Consider the following 14,725-nt stretch of genomic DNA (forward strand, 5'->3'; position numbering starts at 1 on the left):
TATAGAGAGAGAGAGAGAGAGAGAGAGGGAGAGAGAGAGATGATATAGATATATATATGTATATACACACATATATGTATGTAATGTTTATATACACACACAGAAATATGTAAATATATACATAGATATACACATACATATTCACACACACACACACGCATATCTATATATACATACAGATATGTGTGTATGTATACATAGACATACACATATATGTTTATGTAATGTTTATATACAGATAAATGTGTGTGTGTATGTGTGCACAGATATAATTCCACTTTTAGCTTCTTCTCTTAATATCAAGCATTTTTGAGTGTTTGTGTATCTCGGAAAGCAGATTTGCACACACGCACGCACACACACACACACACATATATATGTGTGAATGTGCTTATGTATGTACACGTGAATGTCTTTGTATGCATGTGTGTGTACGCATGCATGTGCAGTTGTGGTGTGTGTGGGTTTTGTGTGTCTGTGTGCTTGCGTGTATATATGTGTCCATGTGTATGTGTGTGCTTGTGTATGTTTGTGTGTGTGTTTGTGTGTGCATGTGCTGAGAGATACAAGAAAAGAGAGAGAGAGAGAGAAGCAGGGAGCTATAAACACACACACACACATACCTATGCATATTTAAGCCTATGTATATGCATGCATGTGTGTGTGTGTGTGTGTGTGTTAGAGAGATAAAGAAAAAGAGAAAGGAACCTCTCGCTTCTCCCCTGCTTACAAACACCCCCGCCCCCCTCATCTCCCTGTTACAGTTAATCCCTAACTATGCCAAGGGATTATAGGATACTATCACAATATCCACAAATCCCTGTTTGAGGATCAGCTTGCACGGATTGTTATCACTGCTACAGCAACATCAGCCCCACCCCAACCACCACCACCACTGCAAATACTGCAACATATACCACCACAACTACTGCTACAACATGTACCACAAGTACTACCACTACCACATCATCATCCTCAACACTACCACCACCACCACCACATATCAACACACGATATCACCCCACCCCTCTAGATATACCATATACTACCACACATACTACTACTTCCATCATCTCTACATACTATCTCATGCACTACTACCACTGAAGGTGCAGCATCACCACCACTAAGCATACCACCAAACCACTACCTATACTATGCAGAAGACACCACTCCCACTGCAGTGTCATAACACCACCACCATGCACCATCATTCAAATACTACTGCATCCAATACAACCATGCCATGCACCACTCACTACTACCACCACCACTACTGCACACACATCATCCCTCACCACCACTACACTACTCTATACTCCACCATTGCCACACCACCGCTATACCACCACAATCACTCTACTACCACCACCACCACTCTATTCTACACTTGCCTCTCCACTCGCCCCCACCCACAACCAATGTATGCATGTATGCATGTATGTCGGCACTATGTATGTATGCATCCATGTATGTGTGTGTATGTGTGTAAGTATGTGTGTATGTATGTATGTATGTATGTATGTGTGTATGCCTATAAAAGAGGGCTCTGAACACCGTTTCTGTTGACTAGATTCCTTCCAGAAGTGTTTATTGAAGTCAAGGTTAAAGCAAAAGAACCAAAGTTCCATACCTGAAGCTCAAAGGGCCAAAGTGCCAGGCACTGGAATCAAACTGGGAACCACCAAATTATAAAAACCTACTTAACCACAAAGCTATGTTACCATTTCCAACACACCCCCACCAGCAACAACAACAACAGCAACACCAATGTCCGCAGTTCTGTGACCTTAAACTCTCAACTTAGTCTTCAATATAGAATCATAAATTCACTCCTCTCATACATTCTTTTCTACTCTAGGCACAAGGACCGAAGTTTTGGGAGAGGGGGTGGGGCAGCCGATTAGATCGACCTCGGTACGCAACTGGTACTTAATTTATCCACCCCGAAAGGATGAAAGACAAAGTCGACCTCGGCGGAATTTGAACTCAGAATGTAAAGACAGACGAAATACCGCTAAGCATTTCATCTGGTGTGCTAACGTCTCTGCCAGTTTGCCGCCTTTACCCACCCCCGCATACATTGAGGGACTCTAAGCTATCATTTGGAACGTTTCCTGTTTTCAACACCAGAAATAAAGCACAGAATAGCAATGAATAGGGTTCTTGTTTAACCCCAGCACCTCGTCGTTGACTGCCTTTAGGGAAGCCCAGTCTCTAGAGGGAGCAGGTTTATTTTCTGAGAACAACTCCGCTTCCTTTCTTTGTTGCTTCAGACAGGATAACAAGAAATCTTGAGCTCTTACTTGTTTCGTTTGACTTATCCATAAAGATATTTATTGAAGCATATCTACAGTAAACTGTTACAGAATGGTACCACCCTGGTTAGAAGAGAGTTCTGTAATCAACACTCTAACTTTATTTAGAAGTAATCATTGTTGAACGCTGATGAGATTGACAAATTGATTGAGAGAGGCAAGGGGAACAACTCAAGGTAGAATATACTTGAGATAGGTTGATTCTCAAAACCGGAAGTTAACGATATTGTTAAGAATAGAAGGGAGACAACCCATAATATTTTCCCCTTCAATTTTTCATTGTTTGTAACGTTAGAAATATTCTTTTCTACTGTAGGCACAAGGCCTGAAATTTTGGGAGGGTCCATTCGATTAGATCGACCCCAGTACGCAACTGCTACTTAATTTATTGATCCTCCCCACCGAAAGGATGAAAGGCAAAGTCGACCTCGGCGTAATTTGAACTCAGAACGTAAAGACAGACGAAATACCGTTTAGCATTTCGCCCGGCATGCTAACGTTTCTTATTTCTTTATTGCCCACAAGGGGCTAAACATAGAGGGGACAAACAAGGACAGACAAAGGGATTAAGTCGATTACATCGACCCCAGTGCATAACTGGTACTTTATCTATCGACCTCCCCCGAAAGGATGAAAGGCAAAGTCAACCGACATTAATACACATTAATATATATTCGTTACCTACATCGATTGTCTTGTTAATTTACTAGACTGAATTCAAAAACTTACAAAATGTGGCAGTAAATTTAAAGATGAGGAAGTGTAACTTACCAGCAGAACTGATTGAGGTCTTTTGTCAATGGTTGATGTGGTCCATTCACTTTGTGACTCATATTGAGGATAAAATTCGGCTTTAGTTTCTATCAACTGAGTATTCCTGGCCATCATATCATTGGAACTCCTGTTTAGTGTGTCTGATTTCTTCGTAACGCATGTATAATGGCTTTTTTCTCGGTCGGAGTTGATTTCCGTGATATACTGGTTGTTTCGGTTATTGTTACATCTGACCACACACAGAGTTATGGACACTACGATCGCCACCGACACTATCACAGCAGATGTGACAATAACAATGACCCAAGTTAAGTTGATCATTTTATCAGACTTTAACTGGACGGTGGACAGTGCTGGAGATGTCTTGTTACTAACGGTCAGTGTCAAAGAGACAGTTGTAGTGGCTGACAGAACAGGAGTACCACTGTCTTTTACAGCAAACTCCAGTTGATAGGATCCAGCATCGTTTTGGTAAACTGTCCGAGAATATGATAAGACACCTGTATAAGGGTTCACTGCAAATAACTGTTTAATGTTTCCTTTGAGTATTTCATATCTGAGAAATGAATTCATATGACTGTCCCTGTCTGAAGCCCTTAAAATAGTGATTTCTTTTTTACTTTGGGGATGATAATGGACATCTAAACTGAAAGGGTCCGAACTAGGGAAGGTGAAATAAGGGGCATTATCATTCTCATCTAAAACCTCAACAATCACATTGGCTGTGTTATTTAATGAAGGATTCCCATTGTCTTTGACAAATACTTGGAACTTATAAACATTTTGTTGTTCTCTATCCAGTGGTATAGTGGTTGAGATAAAACCATAATCAGTTATCTGGAATGGTATCACATGTTTGCTGGTACTCAGCAGAGAAAAAGTCAGTTGACCTCCAGCTCCCATATCAGGGTCAGTAGCATTTATAAAACCAATGGGAAAGTTTGGTTTCCCATTTTCATAAGTCAGAAATTTAAAAGTATTTTTGTTAAACATAGGTTTAACATCGTTCACGTCCATTACTTTGATGGAGAACTTCTTTAGAGTTTGTAAAGGAGGGGTTCCTTTGTCTTGGCAAGAAATGGTAATATCATAGTGGTCCCTTATCTCTCTGTCAACAGGTTGTTTCAATGTCATTTTGTATTCATTAGGCCCCAAATCCAACAGTTGGAATTTAGCATGATGCAGGTCACACTTCACTTCACCATTTTTACCCATGTTATTATCAATCACACTAACATAAGCTATAAAACTATCGATGTTGATTTTCTCTGAAATTTCCCCCACATTTCTGCTTAACTGAAACACAAAATTAATATCAATAATTGGTGGATTATTTTCTATGTTTACCACCTGAATATATACTAATGCTGTTGAACTGAGAGGTGGGTCTCCATTGTCTCGGGCTTCTACTAACAATTTGTACGTCTTTTTATGTTTAGACGTAAAGTTTTTGCCCAAATAAATTGCACCTGATGTTTCATTAAGATGAAAATATTCTCTAGCAACTAATGAAGTTTCTGTACTGATCAGATATGTCAGCTGACCATTTTTACCAGAATCCAGGTCAGTTGCAGACAACACAATCAGGGGTCGGCATAGTTTATGGATATTATTCACTGAAGTGTTATAAATGTTTTGGGAGAAAACAGGCAAGTTATCATTCTCATCTGTCACCAATATTTGTACATTTAAGATGCTCTGCCTCAACTGGAACTTGCTGTTTTTGGCCACAACCTGAAGTATATAACTATCATTCATTTCTCGGTCAAGTTTTTTATCCAAAACAATTGCTAACTTTGAACTTCCAGTCATTCTTTTAGTAACTGATAAAGAGAATGGTTCATTATTCTTCTTCCGAAGCTCATATGTTATTCTGGAATTCTGAATGCTAACATCACGATCAATAGCACTGGGAACTGACCTCTCAACACCGTTGCGGTCATCTTCTGAAAACTGGATGTCAATTTTTTTCACTGGGAACTCAGGCCATTGGTCATTAATATCTTCAATGACAACTTTGACTTTTAATATTTTCATAAAAGTCCCCTCTTTACGGACAGCAATCTTGAGGATTTTGTAACATTCTGTATTATACAAACACAGAATCTCGGCATCTACAGTTTGTGTGGCATAAAGTTTCCCCTCATGGGTTACATTAAATAACTGGGCAGTGGGGCTGTCTTGTGACTGGAGCATGTCAAACGATATCAGGCTGTGGTCCTTCGATGCAATGTTGCTTAACAACCAAAGATCGGTAGCAATGTTTCCTATGTAGCTGTCAGGACTATTCTCTTCTTCCAAATGGTAAGTGACATCAACGGACAGAGACACCGGGAAGAAGAAGAAGGAAAAGAAGAAGGAGTAGAATAGATGGAGTTCCAACCACATAACCAGAGATGCAGGCCTCTTCATCTCCTCAGCTCCTGCTCACCAATGTTAACATTTCTGAAATGGCAAACATAAAAACCATACTTTAGACAAGGAGACAGACGTGTACGTTCGCGCGTATTGTACGAGTGTATGTGCGCAAGTGTGTGTGGGTGGGGTGGGGTCTGTGAGCGCGGATGAACCACTGATTGTGTGCGTATATGAGTGTGCTTGTACACGTTTATGCACTGAAGCAGATGTGCATCTGTGAAAATGTGCATAAATGTGTGCGTGTGTGTATGAGCGCAGGAAGGCTGTCCTTTATCTTCAAGCAATTTCTGATTGATCATCTCTTTTTAGATCTATGTTTGGAACTATATTTAATGTAGTTCATTTTTTAAGACATTGTGATATGATATGATTTTTCTTATGGCAATACAGAAGCTATTTCTGGCAGGTGAAATGGGAACGCTATACCATTTATATAATAGGGAACATATACCATTAGAGTGGCTCAAACGATGTGAAGGTATGCAGTAGATTCAGTGAGGACTCCCTTGCTTAAAGTTATTCCCCTTGTAAGATTACCTCCCTTGTATTTTGATTAATCAAGCTTAAAAGTCGCCAATTGTCAAATTCAATATCAAGTCGAAAAAAAAAAAAAGGTGGTGAGCTGGCAACATCGTTAGCAAAAAATAGCCGAACTTCCCAACAACAAGAACTTATGATCTCAGCAGCTGAACTGGTGGAAAGGACACTGCCAGACGGACTGGCTATGAAGGCACAACTCTAGCGTTATCTACATTGAGGGCTATCTATTGCAGTCTCGTTGCCTGAGTCCGCATGTCACAATTGCCATGTACCACAGAAGATGTCTTGGCGACTTCGGTGTGTAGAGGGAGATAAGCAGTCCCGTTCAGCTGACAACCAGCTCAGAGATTAAAACTGGGAAAGAACGGGGAATAGTGTCTAGATGTAAGGGAGATAACTGTTGTTGTACTGACGCGATAACATTTAATGCGTGTGTGCAGTATCTTTGCGTATGTTTGTGCATGTGTTTGTATGTATGTGTGTGTGTGTTGCATATGTGTATGTGTTTGTGTACGTACAAAGTCTAATATTTTTAAAGACTCTGAACTGTCTGAGTCAGTAGAGCATCTGGTTACAAGCTCTGTGTCCATATTTGTTCTGGCTGCCCAGGTTGTGAGTTCAAGCCCTACCTAGGTCAACTGTACCCTTCATCCTCATGGGGTTCTTAAATAAAGGGTATTGATTGGATGGAGATGTGACAGTAATCCCTGAGATAACCCTGGTACCAAACTGTAGAGAAAGGTGATTTCCATATATGGGTAGCAAAATGGTCTTGAACCTAGTCCAAACCTGCGTCATGGGAAAGAAGCACGGGGAATATATACAGGGCTTGGGTTTGAACACTCGTAACGTTGGTCCCATCTACTTTCTGCTCAAACAGTGTAGTGTCATGTTTAAGATGTTCACTTTGCAGCCACTTGGTTCTAGGTTCGATTCTTCTGTGAGGCACCTTGGGCCAGTATTTTACCTCATAACCTCGGCTGAAGTAATACTTTATGGTAAATAGAAACTAGAAAGAGGTTTGTGTGAGTTGTTTTCACCAATGTATATGAAAGAAGGATCTAAACATTGGCCCCAGAACAGCTACATACACCCAACGTCTTTAGAAATAAGATACCTTCACCTACATCCACCTATACATACATCTTTTTGTCTTTATCATTATCAAAAATGTCGTAAATCAGTGACTGGTGGCGTTCTGTTATAAACCTGTATCTAACGACGCTAATGTTCACCTGTTGGGATTGAATAAATAAGTAAATAAATGGGTAACTGGTCAAAGCATCCAGATGGCTATTTAGTATGGTAGATGGATGGAATGGTGCTCAGCCTTAGGTCAGATCTGATCTAGAAAACTTCAGGTCGATAATATTCTAACCATGACCATCACGTCGTATTAGGAGTATAAAAAGAATGTGGCTCCACAGACTTTCCCATTGCAGAACGTTCATGGATTGGTTGAGGTTCTTTCAACTTTCCTGTCGCTTAAACGTTGCAGCTAGATTTTCGATCCCCAACGAGATTGATAAGATAATGATGCGATTGATTTTCATCAATATTTATCTGATCTCGGGGAATCGTTTGCATATCGGACAAAATGCTTAGCAGTATTTCGTCCATCTTTGATATATTCTGAGTTCAAATTCCGTCTAGATCACCTTTAACTTTCATCCTTTCGGGGTCAATAAAATAAATACCAGTTGTGCACTGGGGTTGGTGCAATCGACTTAACCACTGCCTCAAAATTACTGGTCTTGTCTCAAAATTTTAAACAAATATGCGTCTGTTCTGGAACCAAGCAATTTGATGATTAAATAGCAGGAATCAGAGGACACTGTCCACTCTATGATGCCATTTTAGTGGATTCCTTTGCCACAAGACATGCTTTTGTGTCATTCCTGAAAGTTCTACCATTTTATCAGCAAAATCAATAATCATTTGCTAATATTCAATGTTATCAATTAATTAGTCTTCCATCAATTATTTTTTAACCCATTAGTGTCAACCTCTCCGGAAAATTCACCATAACCATTTTTGCCGTAAGAAAATTTACCTTTAGAAATCTCACCATAAAGGAGGCACACAAGCAAAATATAAACTAGAAAACAAGTTTCAAAGAAATTACCTTTCTCTAATTGGTAGGTTAATTAATGAAGTTGCCATTTTAAGAAAACTACTAATCTTTTTCTTTTTTTTCTGTAATTTATTTCTTTTTACGGAGAATTTTCCAAAAATGTCTACGATGAAATTTCCTATAATCGGTGCTTGTGGCCCTTTTAAGGAGAAAAAGGATTCTTTTGAGACAATTAAGGAGACAAACTAAGGAAAACTATATTGTTGGGAAAGGCCTATTGTGCTCCGTGAAACAATCTGCCAAATTAACATATGAGACATGACTGACAGCCTCTTCTCTTGTCTCCACTACTTTTCCTATTTATGTGTGTGTGTGAGTACATGTGTGTGTGTGTGGTGTATGTGCTTTGTGCTTTGACAAACATCTTCAGGTCTAGAGGCATTCTTCTATCAGCTGCAACAACTGCTGAGATGATAACTTTGTAGTCAGTCATCGGTGTGTTGCACCTAAACAATCAGCTCAGATCTGAGGTTAATGGTGACCTATAACCCTTTAGGTGCTGAAAAGTTTCCCATCAAGTCGAAAGTTAGCAATGATTCCTGCCTTCCTTTCTCTCCTTGTAAGTAATTGTGATCACAAAGAAGAGAACAGTATTAAAATGCACAGCAGCCACAGCAGACAAGCTTGTCTGGCACCTACGCCATCGTCCCTTCTATCGAACTGGTATGGCTGACAAAACTTTTTGAGGAAATCCTACAGAAGTTCTGTGATGAATGTATTAAAAAGTTTAGATCAATCCCCAAATATTGATTGACTAAAGATATTTGATTGGTCCAAAATGTGATGAAGTGGTTCTGATGCTGTTCTCCGTATGTCTGCTGAAATTGTTTTGTGATGACGTTCATGTTTACAGTGCCTCGGTTCCTAAAGAAGTCACACTTTGACTCTGAGACTGATTGAACCCATTCCATTTGAGATATCAAGGCAATATAGTTTCCAGTGACTACGCTCTAAAGGTGGCAGATTATAAGCTCAGATAAACTTTGGTGGCCTTTGAAAGGCACAAATAGAGGTTCTGTCAAGACTTCCACCTGTCTCCACCCCTCCTAAAAAAATTTTTTTTTCGACACAAACCCCACTTTTCAGCTACAGAGAATACAAATCTGCAAAAAAAAAAGGGGCAAAAATCAACATTTTTAAATCCACCCCCTCCCATTTCCTTCATTTTTTAAACTTTTTTCAGAAATTTTTTTTTCCCAAAATATGTGGGAAAATATGGAGATTTTGATTCTGAAAAAAATTTGCAAAAACTTTTGTAAAATTTTTTTTAAGAATTTTTTTCTTTTTTTTCTAAATATGCAGGAAAATACGGACTTTATGATTCAGGCAAACATTTCTGTAGTTACGGTTAGGGTTTTAGTTATTCCGACATCTTAGCCATTGCGACATCTTAGCTATTCTTCCATGTTTGGTCACCATTTCAACAATCAAATTAGTTTGTGGTTGACAATGATTGCATTGTCTTTCGTTCATCTCTCAGTAGACGCGGCACATGATGCATCCCTAAATTTTTTTCACGGTACTAACTTTTACAGTTACCTCCTCCATTACAATCTCCACAGATATCCAGACGGTAGTTTTCACGGATCACAACATCAGCAATTGCCATGTCATCGCCATCCATTGTCGTTGTGGAAGATCTTCCTGTCTTAGAATCATCTTCAGTGGAGGTTCTTCCAAACTTCATCATGCTGCTACAACTTCTGACATGATGGGTGCTTCTCTTTCAGACTTTTAAAAGGCTCAGAGTCACACAGAACGAGGGAGGAGGAGGATAGAGAAGAAAGGAGACAGACAGACCCTTTAATGTGCATATATTGTATACGCATTTATACATATATTTACACACACAAATATGTATCTATGTATGTAATATGTCTACCTATCTATCTATATATATTTATGTGTGTCTGTTTGTGTTCTGTGCATTTACAATATTTCTGGAAGTTTCTTTTACTCTTTTTATGTTTTTTCCTTTCTTTTTGTTAGATTTCTTCTTATTTCAATATTTCTGAGGCACATCATTTTACTTTGCTTTCTTCTTCTTCTTCTTCTTCTTCTTCTTCTTCTTCTTCTTCTTCTTCTTCTTCTTCTTCTTCTTCTTCATCTTCTTCTTCTTCTTCTTCTTCTTCTTCTTCTTCCAATTCTTCCAATTCTTCCAATTCTTCCAATTCTTCTTCTTCTTCTTCTTCTTCTTCTTCTTCTTCTTTTGTTGTATCAATAACTGTAATTTCTCGTCTAGACAAATCTCGTTCTGCTTCATATAATATTCTCCCACATATATATATATTCTCCCACATTGTTGCCTAGCAACACCAGGAAACATGGAAATATTGGTCACATGTATGTATTGGAATTGGTTGAATTTTCAAAATCGCCAGATTCTCCTCTTTTCTTTTATTTCCTTTCATTTTGTTACATATTTTTTGGCAGAAAAAAATATTCGTATTTAACTTTCAATATTTTTCATGCATTTAAACCATTTTTATAAATACTTTCAAATTGTTTTGTTGCTTTTCTAATAAAACAGCTTTTTTTATTTATTATCTTTACAATATTTTCTCTCTTTTCTTAAAGATGTCTGCTTGTCTTCGTATTTGTATACCATAATATTTCTCTTTTCTTGCGCGTTCCTTTTCTTTTTGTGTTTTTATATCATCCTGCACATTACTTCTTTATTTAGTCTACACGGTAATCGAAAAGTGGAACTGACAGCCAGACACTATCTATCTATCTATCTATCTGTGTGTGTGTAATTGAAATAAACATTATGTCACTGTAAATATGATTATGTCGAAGTTGTTGGGGGATAACTATTATGAAAAACTAGACAACGAATTACAGTAGAAGCGTATAAATAAAATACCAAAATGGTTTACAGATTTGCAGAAATATAGGAAACTAGAGGAGAATTAAAAGTCTCAGGAAATTATCTTAAAATAACTGAAGAGACTTAGAAAAAATGTACTGTTTTAAAGTTGGAACTGTAGCCGAAACAGTTACTCCATGTTGGAAAAAAAAAGATGATGCTTTGGTTTTCAATTATCTGGCTGACAAAAAAAGTGTTTTATTAGAAAAAATGGGAATACAAACACGGGAACACGTCTGACTTTCATCATCATCGTCGTCATTATCGTCATCGTTTTATGTCTGCTTTCCAGGCTCAATCTGATCTGGCAAAGTTTCTACAGCTGGATGCCCTTCCTGACACCAACCACTCCGAGAGTGCAGTGGGTGTTTTTTATGTGCCACAGTCAGGCAGTACTGGCAACGACCACACTCAAAAGGTGCTTTTACGTGCCACCTGCACGGGAGCCAGTCTGGCGGCACTGGCAACAACCACGCTCAAATGTTCTTTATCACATGCCACCAGCACATTACTGGTAAAGCGACGCTGGCACAGGAGCCAATCTGTGGCCCTGGCAATGATCACGCTCAGATGTGCTTTTAACGTTCTACTGGCATGAGTGCCAATCAGGCGGTACTGTCATCGGCCACGTCTGCAATTTTGATTTCACTTGCCTCAATGTCTTCACAAGCAAGGTTTATTGTCCAATGGATGAGGGGTATTCATAATGGGCTGGTTACACCCACTGGCATAGGCCATGAGGTATGGTCTCACTTGGCTTGCCGGGTCTTCTCAAGCACAGCATATTTCCAAAGGTCCCGGTCGCTAGTCATTGCCTCGGTAAGGCCCAATGTTCGAAGGTCGTGCTTCACCACTTCATCCCAGGTTTTCGTGGATCTATCTCTTCCACAGGTTCCTTCAACTGCTAGGATGTGACACTTTTTGATACGGCTGTCCTCATTCATTCGTATCACATGACCATACCAGTACAGTCATCTCTCTTCCACACCACATCTGATGCTTCTTAAATCTAACTTTTCTCTCAGGGCGCTGACATTACACATCCAGCAGAGCATACTGGCTTCATGGTTTCATCCCTTGCAAGCTTACACATGTCCTCAGCAGTCACGGCCCATGTTTCACTGCCATGTAGCATGGCTGTTTGCACACATGCGTCATACAGTCTACCTATTATTATACCTGTTTGTTTTTGATATTAATATTGGTAAAAAATCAGCCTTGTTTGTAAAAACAATTGGACCTGAGTTTGCAACCCCTCCTAAGCAAATTTCATTCCTGGGCCACTGTGTGTGTGTGTGTGTGTGTATGCGTGAGTGCGCGCATGCATGTGCATGTGTGTGTGTGTGTGTGTGCTCGCAGATGTGTCTTCAGATAGTTTGTTATTGACTCACATGGCCATTACACTGTTCTGTAATCAAGAAACAATGTGTCCAATAAATCGGATGTCCAGAATGTGTGAAGCCTTGGCTATGTTTGGCTTCAGAAGTGGTTTCTTATTGATTACTGGCAAACTACATTCCAAATACGTAAGTATAACACATCCATGTTTTAAATTTGTATTTGATCATAAGTGTTTTTGTATTTCCATTTTCTACGAGAAAGTATTTTTCCAAAATGCATCAAATTATGACAACTAAGTTCTCAATCAGGAGTGTCATATGGAGGTTCCTAAATTTTGCCTTTCTGGAGTCCCAAGTATACAGAACTATTTTCGATCCACCCGGTGGCATCCAACGAACTGTACATATCTTACCAACAACTACAATGAACAATATAAACCACAGCTGCATTCATGGTCAAACAATATAACCTCCTCCCAGTGACTTACACACCATTCTCCAACAATTTCCTCCTAACAAGTGCCACATCCAACGACAACCTAGCCTTACTGCCTACATACAATTTTTTCCTTTTGCTTGTACACATAATCCTATATAATATATGCATGCACATATACACAAACATGCATAGATGTACATATATGTATGTGTGTGTATATACATACATATATGGACCTCAGAACTCTTTGCATTTAATAAAAGTGGTCCACAATGTGTTTGCAGTGCCAGTACTCATACCAACATTTGGGCCACTTGATTGGATGTTTGATGGGATCTGAGCCATTGATATGGAAACCAGGAGATACTAACCAGCACACATAATCTCAACATTGATGTAGATCACCTCTACATAAAAAGAAAACAAGGGAACAGAGTCTTAACATCGATCCAGACTTCCTTTCAATGTTGTATCACATCCCTTTGGCAACATCTTTTAACCACAAAGTGTCAAAGTGCATCCTTTGACCAAGTTTGCATACATGAGGCTGATAACATCATAAGAATTGGAAGGCAGCTCCTTGAGCAGCATTCCTTGTCTAATAACCTTAGATACATAACCAAAGAAGTCACATGACTCCACAACAATGAATCATCAAATGAAAAGATGAGCCTATATGAGCTGGGGACTATGCCTGGATATGTTAGTAGAAAGCTCTGGGATGATAGTAGCATTGATCATCAAAACAGTCTGCCATGACTCAAACAGCCAGATTGCTACCTCCCACTTTGAAGGGTAAACATTTTCAATCCAGGAACAAGAAATATCAACCAAATACCTGATGCAGAAAAGGGATAGAGATGCTGGGAAAGCAGCAAAATGGGATAACCGATGCAGATGTTGTGGAGTTAACTCCAAAGATATCACTCACAGGATAAGCAATTGTCTGAAAATGTCATCACAGTATTATCTACTGATGAGACATGATGTTGTAGCTAGGACATTGTATCATGAGATTCATCTGAAGGATAATCCTGAGGCCAAAGAAATAAGAACCCACAGTGGAATGTCCCAATGCTAACTCTCAATAAAGTGTAAACATCATAGCCCTGCCATAGTGATTTGGGATAGAGAAGAGAAACTGTGCACAGTTGCGGAAATCAGCTGCCCAGTGGATGTTAACATAAAACTGAAGATCAGTGAAAAAGAAAATATCTATGCTGAACTATTGAGAAATCTGCAGTTACTCTTTCCTGATTACAAGTTTGGGTTTATGCCCGAGAAGACTGCTGATTGTCCAATTGTCATTGTGTCATTATATTTTATTTGGGGTTACTGAATAAATAGAGGGGTTAAAGTTTATTTGAGGGAAACTAAGGGGGTCGGCTAGCAGAATTATTATTATCTTGCTGGAGAAGATACTGCATTTCTTCTGAGACACTGCCTAAATGCCAATCTTGAGAAATTAAGCTTCTCAAAACCAGAAGGGGGGGGGTCGATAAAATAGGTACCAGTTACACACTGTGGTCGATGTCAATGAATTACTCCCTTCCTTGATATTGGTGACCTTGTGCTGAAATTTGAAACTGATATTTAGAGGGAAACCTTAAGGAACAGAGAAGAAATTATTAATCATGGGTTCTGTTTATTTTGTAAGATGAGTAAGTCCAAAGAGTCTCTTCTCTCAAATAATCACACATATCATGGGCGTGTGTGCGCGTGTGGATGTGTGTATGTATGTATGCATGCGTATGTATGTAATTGTGTATATGTATGTATGTGTGTATGTATGTACATAACTACCAACACTGGTGGTGGTGGTGGTGGTGGTGGTGGTGGTGGTGGCGATGATGGCAATGGTGATGATGATGATTTACTTTACAGTGTGGTTGA

The 14,725-nt window shown here is 39.1% G+C and overlaps 1 protein-coding gene across 2 annotated transcripts in view; it reads right to left on the reverse strand.

Moving 5' to 3' along the window:
* LOC106873952 (protocadherin-18) overlaps nt 1–14,725 on the reverse strand; it is a 139,806-nt gene that overhangs the window by 119,078 nt on the left and 6,003 nt on the right. For both annotated transcript variants that reach the window (XM_052972930.1, XM_014921497.2), the window contains exon 2: nt 3,090–5,537. In XM_052972930.1, the coding sequence (XP_052828890.1) occupies nt 3,090–5,504 (2,415 nt within the window). In that variant the 5' untranslated portion in view covers nt 5,505–5,537. The remainder of the gene's footprint in view (nt 1–3,089; nt 5,538–14,725) is intronic.

Source organism: Octopus bimaculoides, chromosome 14, assembly GCF_001194135.2.
Source record: "Octopus bimaculoides isolate UCB-OBI-ISO-001 chromosome 14, ASM119413v2, whole genome shotgun sequence".
NCBI classification, from domain to species: Eukaryota; Metazoa; Mollusca; class Cephalopoda; order Octopoda; family Octopodidae; genus Octopus; species Octopus bimaculoides.